Raw genomic sequence first — 15,942 nt, forward strand, 5'->3', positions numbered from 1 at the left:
AGCCCCGCCCCCTCCCTCTCCGTCGACCAAGCCCGCGCGGCGGGCGGAACGTTCTAGAAGCGGGGTGGCCGTTCAACGGCCGGCGGCCGCCCTGAGGCGCAGCGCGGCGCCTCAGGGCGGCCGCCGCCGCCGCGCTGCTCCTCGCTGCCTGCCCTCCTGTGGCAGCGCCGCTCGCCGGGCGCCCCTCATGCGGGCAGCTCCTCAGGCGGTGCGGGGCCGCCCGTCGGCGGTGTGACGGCGCCGCGACGCGGCGGGGAAGGCCCCGTGGTGGGCGGGCAGGGGGCGGGCGGGTGGCGGAGCCCCGCGCTGGTGCCGGCCCTCGGCCATGCGGAGGCTCCTGTGGGCGGCGGTGAGGGGCTGGCGCGGCTCCCCAGGTCAGAGGGTCCTCGATGGGGAGCACCCCCAGCCCCTGCCGCCGGCCCCGGGCGCTGAGGAGGGTGGGGAGGGGGTGAAGGGGAGGATGGTTCAGGTCCCGGCCCGCTGGGACGTGGCCCTGGGCCCGCCGGGGGAACGGGGTGTTGTGTGGAAAATAAAGCACCACGTTGGAAAGCTGCCCCAGGTGTTGAGGGTGTCGCTTTATTGAGTGCCTGTTGTGGTCCCTCAGCTCGCTGCCTGCTTGAGGGGGGTGGAGGGGGGTGGAGTCTCTGCAAAACCTCTCGTTTTCTGTCATTAAAAACTAATCAGCCCTCCCTGCCTGCAGCCCCAGACTGTTACTCCCGTCAATCATCATGCTTTATGCTGTGCCTATCACTTGTCCCGTGTAAGTAATCCCCAATTAGTGGCTAGGCAGCTCACACAACTCCCAAGGCACGCATCTCTGCCACAGACCCACGTCCCGTCGCCCTGAGAGGCAGGCAGCTGCTCAGTTCATGTCCGTGCTTTATGCTTGCTTCTGTTACTGAAAAGCTGATTATCATTTGCGCTGAGAATCCAGGACTATCTACGCCATGGCAGCATGAATTGGTTTTGTAGTAGGCACGTGGCAAGTGACATGAAAGACAGCGTCTGAAGCATCAGCTGTTCGATGTTAGGAAACCCACTATCATCTCCCTCCATGTGCTAGATAATTTGCAGCTAGGCGTCAGCAATTCTTCAGCTGTGAAAGAAAGCTGTGTGACTGAGAAATCCAAAGTCGGTGCAGTTTGTGACACCAGTATTTAACTGCAGCTTTTGTCTTGCTGCGTGCTCCCCCAGCTCCCAAATTCTCTTTAAAAACTGCCTGCTTTGGCTGCACGAGTGGAAAGTGGGAGTGGAAATGGGATACACAGCAACACTGCTGAGGAACCATTTTCAACTTGGCCGCTGCTCCCGTCAAGTTAAATACAGGAACAAGGGACCTCAAGCATCCTTCATACAGGAACAAAATATCTGCAACTTGGTGGCGTCTTAGTGGCGTTATTACTAACAAAAGGACTGTAGAGGCCTTGAAAATTCCCCAGTTGTTCCACGTTCACAGAACACATTCATGTTCAGAGCGGTCTTTGAAGGTGTAGTCAAGAAACAGCGATACACAGGCGGAAAGGATCGCTTCGAGCCCTCTGCTGCTTGAGGGAAGCAGGGGGTGGGGATGGTGCTGGGTGCATCTTCTGCACAAAGAGCAGGCATGTGCATGTAACACCGCTTTCTGTTTTCTTGCTGGATTGCCAGGTTTAATTGTCATTACGCTAATTTCTTTCAATCTGTTTTACAAATATTTGGTCGTTAGTTGAGTTGTGTGCGTGTTGTTTTGTAAGCTCGCAAGGTATGCAACAAATTCAAAAGTTGAGGCATATTTTGTGATACAAGGTGAATGAATGCTACAAAGAGTAAGATGACTGGAGTGTAATTCTGCAGTTTGCTACCTGGATCTAAGATCTTTTACATTGACACGGTGTGTTTCTTTTCCTCTAGTTTGCAAGTCATGTGCGCTCCGAAGATTTTCCATCCAGCCCGCCCAGCAGAAGAAGATTCCAAACCGGTATTTGGGCCAGCCCAGCCCCTTCACACACCCACACCTTCTCAAACCAGGTTAGGTTCATGCTCAGTATCAGCCCATCACTGACATTTTGTCTTTTCTCTGCTTTTCTGAGATGTCTAGGACAGAGCATTGATCCGTTGCATCATACAGGTGTCCATGATTTCAGATGCTCACGATTAGCTTCAGTAGGCAGTAATTATATCTAGTATTTAACTTCCTTGTCTGAGGTGATACTGATTCCAAAAACAGGCTTTGCATGTTAGCTTTCTACCTTCTCATCAGACTGCTTGTCATCACTGACTTAAGTGCTGTAGATCTTTCACAGCAGCAGCAACTTGTGAGCTCATTGTCCTGCAAATACAGTCTGTTTTATATGAAAAAGGGAGAATTCTTTGTGTAAGCTGAAATAACCAGAATAATTCATATCCCATGTCTTGTGAGTCACAAAATAAAGGGAGAGACTTACTGAGAGGTGGTCACCACTTGTCTAAAGAATGTCCTCTTCAGAAGACTGTTCAAACTGTGAGAAAGAGAAGAAAAAAAGACAAGTCTCTATGAAAAGGTAGCAATAAAACAGATGGCGAGGTTGTGCACGTTTATGAAATAGTGAAAATGAGTTTGTAGATATGAGGTGACAGTGATAACATTTTTTAAAATTGAAAATAAAAATATATTCTTGAATATGTCCAGGAAAATATTCTGAGTTTGTGTTCTTTTTTCATAGGTATGTATACAGAGAGAACAGATGAGTATATAACCATATACTTAGACGTTTAGTTGTAGGATAATTCAGGTCAGAAGGGCCCTCAGGACGTTACCAGGTCCACTCTACTCAAAGCAGAGCTAACTTCAATATTAGATCAGGTTGCTCAAGGCACCGATGAACAGTTCACAGTAAATGAGACACTTTGGAAGTACTCAGAACTGAAATACCGGAGAAGAACCCTAGCTGTTCATAGTAATTTTCCTTTTAATAAAGGAGTGTTGTTTTCCTTAAAATAATATGACATTGATTTATTGTAATTATTGTTTTTAAAAGAAAATGTCTTTAAGGCAAAGAGAATTCCACACCTCTCAATTGGAAGGAAACCTCCTTCTAAACTTGACTGGACTGTTTGCAGTAGTTAGCTGGCTGGCATGTAGTGGAGGCTAGGAAATTTGTAGCGTAATATTGCAGAAATGTGGGATCAGATTCCCCTAAAACAGTTTCTGTGTTCTATGTCATTTGTAGATCTACAGATAAAAATAAATAAATAAATTACTTTTACACCAAATACCAAGGTGTAAAGTGTACTGCAAACAAAATGTGTTTTCTTTAAACTCTTTTGTCAGAGAAAAACATTCTGCATAAAACTTTATTTCCCACCCCACTTCTGCGAGAATCCATTTACAAGTCATTTTTTTTTCTAGAATTGTCAGTATGTTAAATAACATGAAACTAGATGATAACAGTATGAAAATTTAATCCATGCTAAAATAAGATATTAGCCAAAGCACCGATTAAGGCTCATGCATTGATTTATAGCATAGGTAAGGAGTCTCACATTTTAAAAAATACATACTTAGTCCGTTGTTGGTTGTTTTTTTTGACTTCAGTCTTGTTTTGGTGAGTCTTTCGATGGCTGTACTTCATGCGCTTTGTAACTGGAGCAATATGAAACATACCTTCATCTAAAATATGATTTGTTTAGTTAGAGTCATTGGAAATATAGTACTTAGCTTTTGAAAAATCCAAATTGTTAATTACCGAGAGCAGCTGCATCTTCCCTGGAGAAGATTCCTTCCTTTAATTAAAGGTTCTGATGCCAGCCTGCAGGTCGTGGTTTCTTTCTGCTTGGAATCCTGTGACTGGTTGTACTCTGCAGGGACAACCTCTGTGTTTCTGAATCACCTCCCAGTAACAGTCTGCCCCTTAGAGCTTAGAACTAGTTACTTTATGAGTTGACTTAGCGTGTATTTGAATAGACATTTGGGCTTTATCTGAGGAGATCTGTGCTCAGCCTGAGGAGGTAATCTTCTGTTCAATGTCCAGATGCCATAAAAAAGAACCATCAGTTTTCAGCAGCCAAAGTTCAGTTTGCCTTGTCCCTTCCCCATTTTTCCTTATCTATCTGAAATTTGTTTCTTCCAAAGTTTTATTCACTGAATGCTCTGGATTGTCTAAATCTACCAGGTTCTGTGATTTCTGCCTTTGCACAGAAACATATAACAGAAAATCTGGCTTCTGTTTAAAACAAGTCTCTCGCTTTGCATGATGGTGGAGCAGAATGAGCGAGGATGTGCTGTAGGGATGGGAGCTGAAGTGGTGTAGGAGACAGTGATGGAAAGACTAATTGTGGAAAGGGCCACAATGAAGCAATGTGTATGAAAGGCATCAGGAAGGAGTCAGGAAACAGGCATTGCGATTAGTAAAATATCACAAGTGCCTTGAATTTCTTGGTCTGATTTGGTTTTTGTTCACAGGGGAGGTAACCCCGGGATTGTCACAGGTGGAATATGCTCTTCGCCGACACAAACTGATGGCATTGATCCAGAAGGAAGCCCAGGACTGTGAAGGAGTGGACCACACAGTGATTCTGCTATCGAATCCCACGTACTACATGAGCAATGACATCCCCTACGTTTTCCACCAGGACACTAACTTCCTGTACCTCTGCGGCTTCCAGGAGCCTGACAGCATCCTGGTGCTGCAGAGCCTTCCCGACAAAGCGCTGCCCTCCCACAAGGCCATCCTTTTTGTGCCCCGGAGAGATCCGAGACGAGAGCTGTGGGACGGGCCCAGGTCAGGCACAGATGGGGCTGTTGCTCTCACAGGAGTAGATGAAGCTTACACTATAGAGGAGTTCAGGCACTTGGTGGCCAAGCTGAAAGGTAACAGAAAATGGAGGGGGGATGAGGTGAGAAACGGGTTGCAGGGTCTGAGCATCATAACAGTTCTGGGAAGTATCTGGGTACTAACTAGGTGAAGCATCTCCCTTGAATACCCAATTAGGGAATTTGTATTGGTGCTAGTGTCTGTGGAAAAGAGGAGGGTTTCCTGTAGGTGCTTTAAGATACTTTCTCTGTGATGACTGACTGTAGAAAAGTTGCAGGATCTTAAGTTAGGCATCTAACTTAGACATCTATAGCTTGCCAGAGTGAGTTTCCCACCTTTTGTCCCACATAAGAATAATTGTTAATGGAGAGGTGCCAATTCTGTGTTTGATCTGTTCATAGAAAATTTCATTTAGGCTGGCAACTTCCATGTACATTACATTTACTTTGTAATCCCAGTGAGGTGATGCAAAACGGCTTTTCTGACAGGTTCTGTCTGTGCTGTGTGAGCAGTTGTCTTGTCACTGCATATCGGATTCCTCTATGAAAAATCGAGTATTAAGCCATCTCGTTTTCTCAAAGCATTCTTGAATACACTGAGCTCAGCTGTGCCCCATCTTTATTACAGAACCAAATGTTAGCTTCTTGAGAGATAATAATGCAAACATACTTCTGAAAATAATAGTTTTTCCTCCACTCTAAACCTCTTGAGTACCCATGTGGATGCTGGTGAAGAGTAAGGAATATAATAAACAAGGCAACCTGGCAGGCCATGTTACTGTTTTAGGTGTGTCTTTTTGCTGATGGAGCCAGAACCAGATGAAGCATGGGAAACTTAAAGGAATTTTGTTCATAATAGACTCTGAAAAATGATCCATCACAAGATCTTGTTAGTCCCCTCACCTTTGTTAGCTAGCTGTTGAGTTATTCTTGAAACACAAACATTACTGTTCTTTAGATGTGTTCTTGTGCATCCTACGTCACCATGTAGCCTCAATACTTACAACCCAGGGTGAATTTGTATGTATAATGAAATGAAGCTGGAAGCTTACAACGATATAAAAAGGGCAAGAACTTGGGGGTTTACACAGACTAGTGAGTGCTGGAGTCTTAAATTCTGTCTCTGATTCTAGGTATTTTGTTTCAAAGAAAGATATATTGAAAATAAAGGCACAGAAAGGGCAACAAGAATGATCAGAAATATGGATTCTCTATGAGATACGCTAGACAAACTTGCTCTGCTTGAAACAGAAAACAATGTGTAAGGTGTGAGAGGTGTGTGGTTATAGAAAACACAAAGAGGGTGAGTAGGAATGATTAGTCACTATTTTACGCTAGCTACAATCAAAAGGGAACACTGAATGAAAAGGTCAGGTGGCAGGTTTTCACACCTTTTAAGTTTTAAACTGTAGATCATTCACGAGAGGTTTGGAGCATCAAAAGTATAAATGGAGTCAAAAGTTTTTAGTTCCGTGAAAAGCAGTTACTCAGTTATGAAGATGGAGCATTGACGTGAAGAAACCAAAAGCAAGGAGGATGTGCTAGGAGAAATAATTTTCCACTAATACCCTGTTTCTTAGAGACTTTTTGTGAGCACCTGCTAATAGTTACTGTCACCAAAGATAGAGGGCCTAGGTGGGCCTCAGCTGTGACTCTGCGTGACTTTTCTACTCATTGCCACTTTAAACGCTCCTGTGGGGCAATGTGGGTGCGAGCTCCGATGTTCTAAATAAATTTTCACACTGGTAAATGCGCTTGTCCTCAGTAAGTTCATCTCCTCTAAATGGCTGAAATAAGCAGTTGTTCCCCAAAGATATTTTGAAGCATGGTTGATAACGACCGTGATTCCGTGCAGTGGGTGACGTGCCTTACAGCATCAGAGGGGACAGGCTAAATGAGAGAATGATTCAGAGTGTGCGCCACTGCAATGCGGCGGCTTGCTTACCTCTACAAGTGCGGCTTTGATACACAAATCCTAAATTAATCCATACAAGATCAGTGCTGATCACAAAACCCAGTATTTGCATACAAGTGGGGATTTGTCAAATCTTACATGTTATGCATTGCTAATTTTCCAGGTTTTGAAGAGAGCTCTATTCTTCTGTGAAAGGATATATATGGCCTGTAAATGCAGATTCAAAGGAAATTATCTTCTCAAATGTAGCAACAGGTCTAGTTTAGGAGGAATGATTTTGTTCAGTATGGGGAGGAAATAGGGAGGAAATTTCTAAATTTATCTTCTGCGTCAGCTTTTGTTTTGTATTCCAGGTGAGTCAAGCATGGTGTGGTACGACTTGACTAAACCAGTGCATAAAGAGCTGCACTCTGACTATATGCAGCCCCTGGCTGAGATAAAAGCTCGCAGCAAAAATCATATCCAGGGCGTCCGACGTCTAGTGCAAAACCTTCGGCTGATCAAATCTCCCGCAGAGATTGAAAGGATGAAGATAGCTGGACGGGTGACAGCAGAGGTACGCAGTTGTGCTCAAAATGAACTGCTCCCAAAATAAACCAATGCATTCCTTTAAATTAGAAAGGGGAGAGGGGTGGTGATAGGGTGAGGTACGTTGGAAGGATAAGGTCTAATCTTAGTTACTGAGCTGCTGTCTCTCAGCTATTGGCTGAGCTCAGCTCCCTCCACATGATAAGGAGAAATAGGAAGACTGTTTGGACCACTTGCTTCTCTCAATTAATGGAACTTCTTTCAATTACTGTAAGCCAAGATGAGCCAGCAGCTGTTAGACTGTTTTAAAGTACTATATATTCAGGAATAGGGGTTGCCCTATACTCTCTCCCCAACTTCCACTCTCTTTATGACATTTTCTTCCCCATTTATCCCATTGTTTTCAAGGAATCAGCTCATTTTAGGCATTCCCCAAAAGAGAACGGATAACAAAAAAGAATTTCTCTCAAGTTCAGGCTCCTTTACTAACTGAAAGGCCCTGCTTTTTTTGTAGGCTTTCATAGAGACAATGTTTGCCAGCAAACCTCTGGTGGATGAAGCCTTTCTGTATGCAAAGGTGAGTATGTCATTGTTGGGAGTGAGATAGAAGGACCAGATGATTTTTATTCTTCCAGGAAACTAGGAATGTCAGATCTCCCTATGATGTGCTTCCCACTGTAGCATATTTCTCCTTCACCCAACTCTCACATCTCCTTAGACTCCCTGGACTCTCCTCAAACTGGAACTGCAGTCTTCTTTGGATGACTCCTTTGACCTAAGTCAGTGTCTGCAGCAGATTGTTTTCGAGTGTGCTGGGAGATGTCAAAAGATTCTGAATTTGGGATCTATAATAATAAAAACGATCTTCCACCCCTATGGATATATATCTTGTACCATGTAGCCATACTAGATTCTTACTCTCACGTATGGACTGGTCCCAGTGTTCAGTGTTCTGACACTGAGGATAAAATATTCTTCCTGGAGGTCTTTTTTGTTTGTTATCTTTATTTCCAAGGAGCAGTGAAGTTGAAGCCAAAGCTCCAGAAAGGGTTAATGTGCCTTTAAAGGCATAAAAAAGAGAAGTGTTTGTTTGTTTTAAAGTAACTGAAAAGTAAGGCTGTTCTCTAGCCCCTTTGAATATGCTGGCCTAATTCTTCAGAGCACCTTGAGGCACAAAGTAATTCTGCCAGTGATGGCGGGAAGCTACTGAGTGAAGATTTGATTTAAGGAGTACACAGTTGGTGTGGGGGAAGTTGCAATGTGGGAGAAAAAGCAAACAAAAAAACATGGGAGAAGATTGAGGAGGACTGAAGAGAAGGGTTAAAGGGAGACAAAATTTAACTGATCCCGGAATAGTTGTAAAAGAGAGGTTGGCTGCGGCTGTGTTTGGGTGAGCTGTGAGCATATCTCATGGACAAGAGTTCAAAGTGTGCCTTATCTAAGCAGTCTGATTGCTCTGGAGAAATACTAGCCTAATAAATGGAAAATCCTGAGCTTGAACATAAGATTTCAGTAGAGTTTTTGTTTGTTTGTTTATTTTTACCATTTCCACTTACCCTGAATTAGAATTTGGATCTTCCTCTCCTTGCTGAACATACAAAGAGACTATGGACATATCTGCAAGAAAAATAACTTGCTGTAGATTAGATGACAATTCATACAACAGATAATAGTTGGGAAAAGTAGTAAGATACTTTTATGTTGCAATTATCTGGTATTTGCTTAATACAGTGTTGTGAGATTCGAGAAGTTACTTCTTTAAGGTGTGTGATATTGTTAACCATGTAAATCAAATGCAGCCTGTTTTCTACTGTCCATTTTACAGACTATCACCAAGGCAATGGTGATAAAAAAGCTGGAGCTACGTGGAAGAACCAAAAAAAAAAAAGCAAACTTTCAATTACTGAAGGAGTTCTTCCTAGCTGGGTGGTTGTTTGTCTCAATGACTGCGTTACCATTTTAGTAAACATTCTTACTTTTGTGCACATTCTCACCTTCCACATCTGGAGAGGGGTGTATCTAATTAACGTATAGCTTGTCAGCAGCTGTGGTGTCTGCTTTTGTGACAGCTTTCAGAGTAAGGTCAGCATGGGGAATTCTTTAGCAGTACTCGTCCCACCCTTACTGAAGGAACGTATCAGTTGTCAAAGTTTATCTGCTATTGATATCTTTTTCTAATGTATTTAACTACAAAACCTGCTAAACAGTCAGAGATAGTTATGATCTTATTCTATAAAACAACTGTATTGTACAAAATATAAGGAGGTGTAACAACTATTTGTAAAGCCTCCGCCTCTTGACTGTAGCCTCTCACTGCACTGGATTACCACAACTGTCTTTAAGCAATGCAGGCACCTCTCAGTTACAAAATAAACACTAATTTGCTTGCACATTTGCTAAGGAATCACATAAGGAATTGCAGTGAGATGCGTATTTGAGGAACATCAGCAGGATTTGACCCTCAATTCTGACATAGATGGGCCTGTGCTGACATGGCAATGAGCAGCAGTATGTCTAATGCTCTGTCCCACGTGTTTTTGCTAATTATAGAAAAGATCTGTTAGTGATGTGTTAGTAATATATTGAGGATATAGAGGGGCTTTATAGACATAAGTTTATTCATTTTGATGCTTTCGTCTGCTTCATCACTGAAGGAAGGTAAAAATCTTGAACTTTGGGGGAAAAGAAAAAGAAAAAGATTTACTTATTTATTGCTCAGAGATGCAGCTAGCACATGTTTTCTTAACCTTATTGGACAGGGTCTTAAAAGTATATAATGCTGCAAGTATGCAGGTAGTCTGTAATTTTAAAATACAACAGCAAAACACACCTGTTGTCTTGCTGGCATTTAGGATCTTAGTCAATTTGCAATGTTGTATGGCAACTAAGAGCATTACTTTGTAGCAGAGCAAATCCTCACATTGATTTATGGCAACATCATGAATGTTTGATACTGTATTGAACAACTTGCACCATGGAGAGCTTCCATGAGATTGGATGCAGGTTTAAAACACCATCTTGAAAAGTGGATAGCTCTGTATTATTTCCTCCAGAGTTCTGGGAAAACTTCTAGGCTGTTTTCATGTAATGAATTCACTCTGCAATGTCACTTTGTGTCATACAAAGTAAGAAAAGACTTGTGGGACGTGATTTATAATAGCCCCAGGGCAAGTAATCAGCAGCACTAACTGTTTTCTCCTCTCTGTATCTGTTTTCCAGTTTGAATTTGAGTGCCGGGCTCGTGGTGCTGATATCTTGGCCTACCCCCCTGTTGTAGCTGGTGGCAATAGATCAAACACTTTGCACTATGTGAAGAACAATCAGCTCATCAAGGTAAACCATCTGCTGTCCAGTTACTTTAAATGCGTTTCTGGGACACGCTGTCCCCATATGCATCCCCATGCTGATCTCCATTTTGGCTGAGCAGATCAAAACACTTAAATGTTTTCAAGTTAGCAGGGGAAAGGAATTCTCCCTGGTAAGCTTTACTATCAGTGACAGATTAACTTCACTCCTTCTAGTCTCTTTCTCTCCTCTTTGCACTTGCTGCTGTATTTTCTGCAGAGTGCAAGGACTTGAAAATGAGCTTCCAAATACTTCATTTAGCAAGCATGGCTGCTCCTGCACCATGTTTCTGTCCTGTAGTGTGCAGTGCTGGGTGAATTGGCAGCCTCACAGAAGAGAGGGACCGCTGCAGCAGAGAGAGTTAAGGCACTCCAGGGGCCTTCTGCTGCCACTTGCATTGCTTGGCCTTGCTTTGCAACCTAAGATGCAAAAATGCCTTCCTTCTCTGGCTAAGCTGAAATGCATTCCAGACTCCATGTAGGCCAACAAAGCAGGGAAGAGGAACAAGGAAGGAAAGGACTAGCATTAAATCTTGAGAGAGGCGAATTAAATAGTTGTGGGTAAATTAATGAATCTGCCTTATTTTGAAGATTCATACTATTGAACTGAACCCTTTCCAGCTCTCCTGATATAACAGCTCTAGATTCAGAGAATTATTCTGTGAAGCAGTGTAACCCCACTGCTGTATTCACAATTTTCATCTCAGTGGAGCATATTTTCCCTTCATGTTAATATAGGAGGAAACTTTTCCTGCTAGCATTGTCTTGTTTTGAAGCTGGCATGTAAGCAGACCTTGAAATGATCTGCAGGGACACACATACAAAAGATATGACAGGCTGTTTGGGGCAGAAAGAAGCTTTGTTGTACTGTCATCCAAGGTCAGGCATGCACATGTAACTCCAGCTGCTCCTCTTAAAGTTGTTCTGTTAGATACTGTCACTTGCTCTTTCTAAACAGGTAAGTAGGAGGTTAAACACACAAACTTGACTCTTCCTTTGTGAGCTGCCTCTTACAGATCTTGTTGCCAAATAAGCTGACAAGGTATCTGATTTGGAAGGAATCTAAAGGTTTCATATGGCCAGGTGTGTACAGTCCACTGCTTAGTAGACTCCTCTTTAAAAAAAGAGAAAAAGCTGCGTAACATAAGAAGGCACTCACCGAACAATGAAACCACAGGCTGGACTCCTTTAGCCAGTAAATTGTTACTCAGCTTGTTTAATTGCTTGGACAAGGACAGGTGCTACAATTTCATATTTTACTTAAATAATTGAACCAGCTATTTTGAAAAAGTTGAAAATAGATTTTAAATGGATAGCTAATGCCTTATATGTGTGATAGTGAGACAATCTCACTGCTCGTTTATCTACGTTGTGAGTGTGTGTGGCACTTAACTGCACATAATGATAGTAGCACTGGAAGCAATGAAAGCCATCCGCTTCTGGTTTTCCCTTAATGCACTAGAATTATTTTTTGTCATGCCACATTGTGGCTGCTGGCACAGTCTGGTCTGTGGAATGAATCTCTATAAAAGGTCTTGAATTACATGCAGTGTAAATCCATAGAGAATTTAATCCAAAGTGTGTACAGTTCTGATTGCTCCAGTTGTTGCTAAGCCCCTTCAAGGAGGGAAAGCAAGGCACTGGTTTTATTCCTGGCACTTTCTCTTTTTTTGCATTGTTTTCTAGAAAATGGGCAGTCAGTGATTTGATTGACATGGAGTTTCACATCTCCAAAAGTCCATTTTTCATTACCAGGTAGATTCAGATGTATATTTGAGAGCAGTCAAGAAGGTCCCAGTAGAGAAAGAAGATGGTACAAACTATTCAGTAGTGCTTTTACAGCAGACATACACTGCCAGAGGTTATTTTGCTGAGTCTTGTGACAAGACTAAATTTCTTACTTGTTAGTGATCATGGTGGTAACTCAAAAAAACTTATTTTATTGCAAAACACTTCTGTCTCAGTCACTGAGACATTTCACTAGTGAAAGGAGTCACTGGCACAATTTACTGGAAGAGAAACAGTCCAACTGGAGTAGTCTATTTATAAACAGTAGCACCTGGGGTGTTGTTCTGCAAAAGGGATTCACATCTCTGCAGCTGCTTTGCAAGAATAACTGTATAACTTCCTTTCTTGCTCTCAGACAGAGAAATCAGTTCAGTTAATAGCGACTGACAGAGCATTTTTTCCTGTTGTTCTGCAGGATGGTGAACTGGTCTTGCTAGATGGTGGATGTGAGTCTTCCTGCTACGTAAGTGACATCACACGAACCTGGCCCGTCAATGGAAGGTATTGCTGCAATGAGGCTGTTTTGAAGGAATATGAGAAGCTCTTAAATAATTCACAGTTTGAATGTGTGTGTGTGATCTGTTTTTGAATAGTTTGAACATGTCCCATTCTGTGTTTTTTCAGAGTAATCAAATTGCATAAATGAATCTGGCAGTATGAGAAGTTATATTCCCCGATGCTTCATTCATTACTGCATGAATATTTGGGATCACTGCTATTTTCACTATTATGGTATATCTTAAGTGCAGAGGGGACTCTTGTGCATTCAGCTGCTGCTAACCCTGGTTGTGTGTAGGGGAACAGGAATTTAGTTTACAATTGCATGACTTTGCCAGTTGTGAATTTGCTGGTATGGTGTTGCTCACTGCGCCATGTGGTTGCGTGTTTGATTCCTGCATGTTTTAGCTCAAGTGTGTTATTTTTCCAGCAGTAGCATTGCTTTGATATGCTTTGGGGTTAAGAAGTCAACCAGAAACCCTGCCTCTACCCAATGTGATGCCTTGTCTGGCATTTCAAATAAGAAGGCAGTTACTTTCCTTTCTGACTTCCCTTGTTCCATCACTGAACTGAATCTGGCCCTAAAACAGCTTCTGGATCTCTGTCCAGAAGAGATATTGTGAGATACTGACTTAATTGTGAGAAAAAATTTGGTCCTTTTCTCAATGTTTTTCAGGTTCACCAAACCTCAAGCAGAACTATACCAGGCTGTCCTGGACATCCAGAAGTCCTGTCTGAGCCTCTGCTCCCCAGGTGTGAGTCTGGAACATATCTACAGCCTCATGCTGAGCCTTATTGGACAGAAACTGAAAGATTTGGGGATCCTAAAAAGCAGTGTCACTGAGAGCCAATTCTTCAAGGTACTTGAAGGTTTTTTAATCCAGCTTCTCCCCGCTAGGCCTGACTATTGCATCCGTAGGCTATATTACTGGCTTTAGTTTGGATCAGGAGCGTGCTTTTGAAGTCAATCTTTTAATTGCCCCTACTTAATATGCTTTAATTAGTGTCGTGGCCTGGTCTCAGCACAGAACTGGATTTTTTTCAGATGAGGCTAAACTCGGAAGTTGCGTTTCAACCCCTGATGGGCATTCAGCCCACAATTTGATCTGAAGTAGCATCTCAGTCTTACACGTGCATCATGTGGATGTTATCCCCTTGGCACTTACTATTTCACTCTGCAGATCCGTTCCCAGTGGCCTGCACAACATATTAATGTAGATATACTTTAGAATACAGGCAGTCTGAAGGGACCTATAGAAACATTGGCACTAATGCAGAAGTCTGTGTCAAGGGCTGACAGGAGGTAATTAGTCATAGTTTCATGCTTTAAAATAGCCTAAATTTGCAGTTTTACCAAAAGGTGCAGCCCATTTTCCCAGTCTTTCCACCTGCTGCCTCTTCTGCACCTCTTTGTGTCACTGCTGGGATTCACAGAATGACCTGGGGAACAGACTGGGGAACTGCTCTGCCACAGAGCTGAACCTGCAGACAAGACAGGATTGTTTGGCAGCTGGAAAAGTTCACCTGGTCCCGTTCACTGCAAACCGGCATGATTGCTGATGCTGATATGAGAAGGCTGGCAGGAACCAGGTGGCAGAACTATCCCTTTGGCAGCAGTACAGATTTCTGCCAGATTTAATTGTCCTGCAGTGTCAGTGCAATAACAGCACATGTTCTCGGCCCTGACCGGAGGCTCCCATGCCGCTTTCTCTCGGCAGGCGGCAGCACAGCCAGTTGAGATCAGCGGCTGCAGCTCAGTCCCCAGTGAATGTGAGGAGCGTGGGGCAGAGAAGGAATTAGCTCTTTGATTCCCCCTGACACACAGCTCCTCTGGAGGGAGGGGATTGGGATGATGCAAGGGGAGGCAGTAACAGTGCCCAGTAGAGGTGGGTTAAAATCCTGCTGTAGCTGCTGAGTGAAATTGGCACAGCACCCTCTCTGTCGTGCATAGGAGGCTGCTTCATCACATCACACAGCAGCTGGTACAGCTGCTGCCAGTTGTCAGGGTCAAATGATGGGAGCAACACAGGGCTTGGATGTGTAAGGGATGGAAAGGGTCGGGGCAGCAGAGTTCAGTGAGCCAAAAACTGAGGTCTTGCCTGTCCTGCTGAGGTAGTGATGTGCTCGGGCTGTTCTTGCCAGGGAGGAGGAAAGGCAGTTTGCAACATGCTCAGAACAGCCAGCTGGTACAATTAGGTTTTGAGGGCCCTCCAGTTCTGATACCTGGAAGACCCAGTGACCTAGTCATTGCAGTGAGACTGCTTGCTAAGCACAGAACTCTGCTCTCTCTCCTCTCCAGTCTTTTGCATCGGAACAACGGGTTGGCCTGTGTTTAACTACCTCCGTAACACTTGTTTTGTGTTCTGCTAGGCTGTTCGAAAGTACTGTCCGCATCATGTGGGCCATTACCTGGGCATGGATGTTCATGATACCCCAGATATATCCCGATCGCTCCCCCTCCAGCCAGGCATGGTGATAACCATTGAACCAGGTAAAAAAATGTGCAGTCAGTGGTGGACTTTTGTCCAGGTAACACTGAGGATAACAGTATTGCATCGAATATTTAGTTGGTCCCTTAGACCAAAGCATTCAGGTCCTTTCTTGCTGAAATTAGGAATGATTACAGGGTTAGAAAATGTTAACTTAATCCTCTCCCAAAGTCATTACAGTATTAGAAAACCGTATTTCCCTCCCAGACATAGCCAAGCTAACAAGCTGTGGGAGTTAACTCTCAGAAAGTGTCTGTGCAGCATAAGGCAGAGCAGACTCAGACTGTTAGCATTTGACCCTCAGCAGCACAGGTGAATTGCAGGGCAGAGAAGCAGAGTAAACTCACTTGTGTTGTGGTCTGTGTGACTGTGACTAAACTACTACCAGTCACTGGTAGCGTAAGTCTCGTGAACCCTGCAGCCTGCAATTACAGGCATTCACAACTTGTCTTTGCAAACTAGGCATTTCACGATGAATCTTTATTTCTTGTCATTGGATTTGGAGCTGTCAGCTGAAAACTGGTATTTAATGCTCGGCTCTTCTCTCTTTCTATTCAGAACACTGTTAAAATCATCATTGTGAGCATTGAGAGCAAGAAATGCAGAAGG

The 15,942-nt window shown here is 43.5% G+C and overlaps 1 protein-coding gene across 8 annotated transcripts in view; it reads left to right on the top strand.

Annotated features, from left to right (window-relative positions):
- The first annotated feature begins 31 nt into the window (after positions 1–31).
- Positions 32–15,942, top strand: part of XPNPEP3 (X-prolyl aminopeptidase 3) — a 31,368-nt gene continuing 15,457 nt past the window's right edge. For 7 of the 8 annotated variants that reach the window (XM_068667193.1, XM_068667212.1, XM_068667219.1 and 4 more), the window contains exons 1-9: positions 32–374; positions 1,891–2,007; positions 4,421–4,828; positions 7,040–7,242; positions 7,729–7,791; positions 10,434–10,547; positions 12,762–12,847; positions 13,521–13,704; positions 15,215–15,335. In XM_068667193.1, the coding sequence (XP_068523294.1) occupies positions 326–374; positions 1,891–2,007; positions 4,421–4,828; positions 7,040–7,242; positions 7,729–7,791; positions 10,434–10,547; positions 12,762–12,847; positions 13,521–13,704; positions 15,215–15,335 (1,345 nt within the window). In that variant the 5' untranslated portion in view covers positions 32–325. Of the gene's footprint in view, positions 375–720; positions 761–1,890; positions 2,008–4,420; positions 4,829–7,039; positions 7,243–7,728; positions 7,792–10,433; positions 10,548–12,761; positions 12,848–13,520; positions 13,705–15,214; positions 15,336–15,942 lie in introns of those variants that run through there. The other variant, XM_068667239.1, reaches the window with a different exon arrangement.

Source organism: Anas acuta, chromosome 1, assembly GCF_963932015.1.
Source record: "Anas acuta chromosome 1, bAnaAcu1.1, whole genome shotgun sequence".
In the NCBI taxonomy this organism is placed as follows: Eukaryota; Metazoa; Chordata; class Aves; order Anseriformes; family Anatidae; genus Anas; species Anas acuta.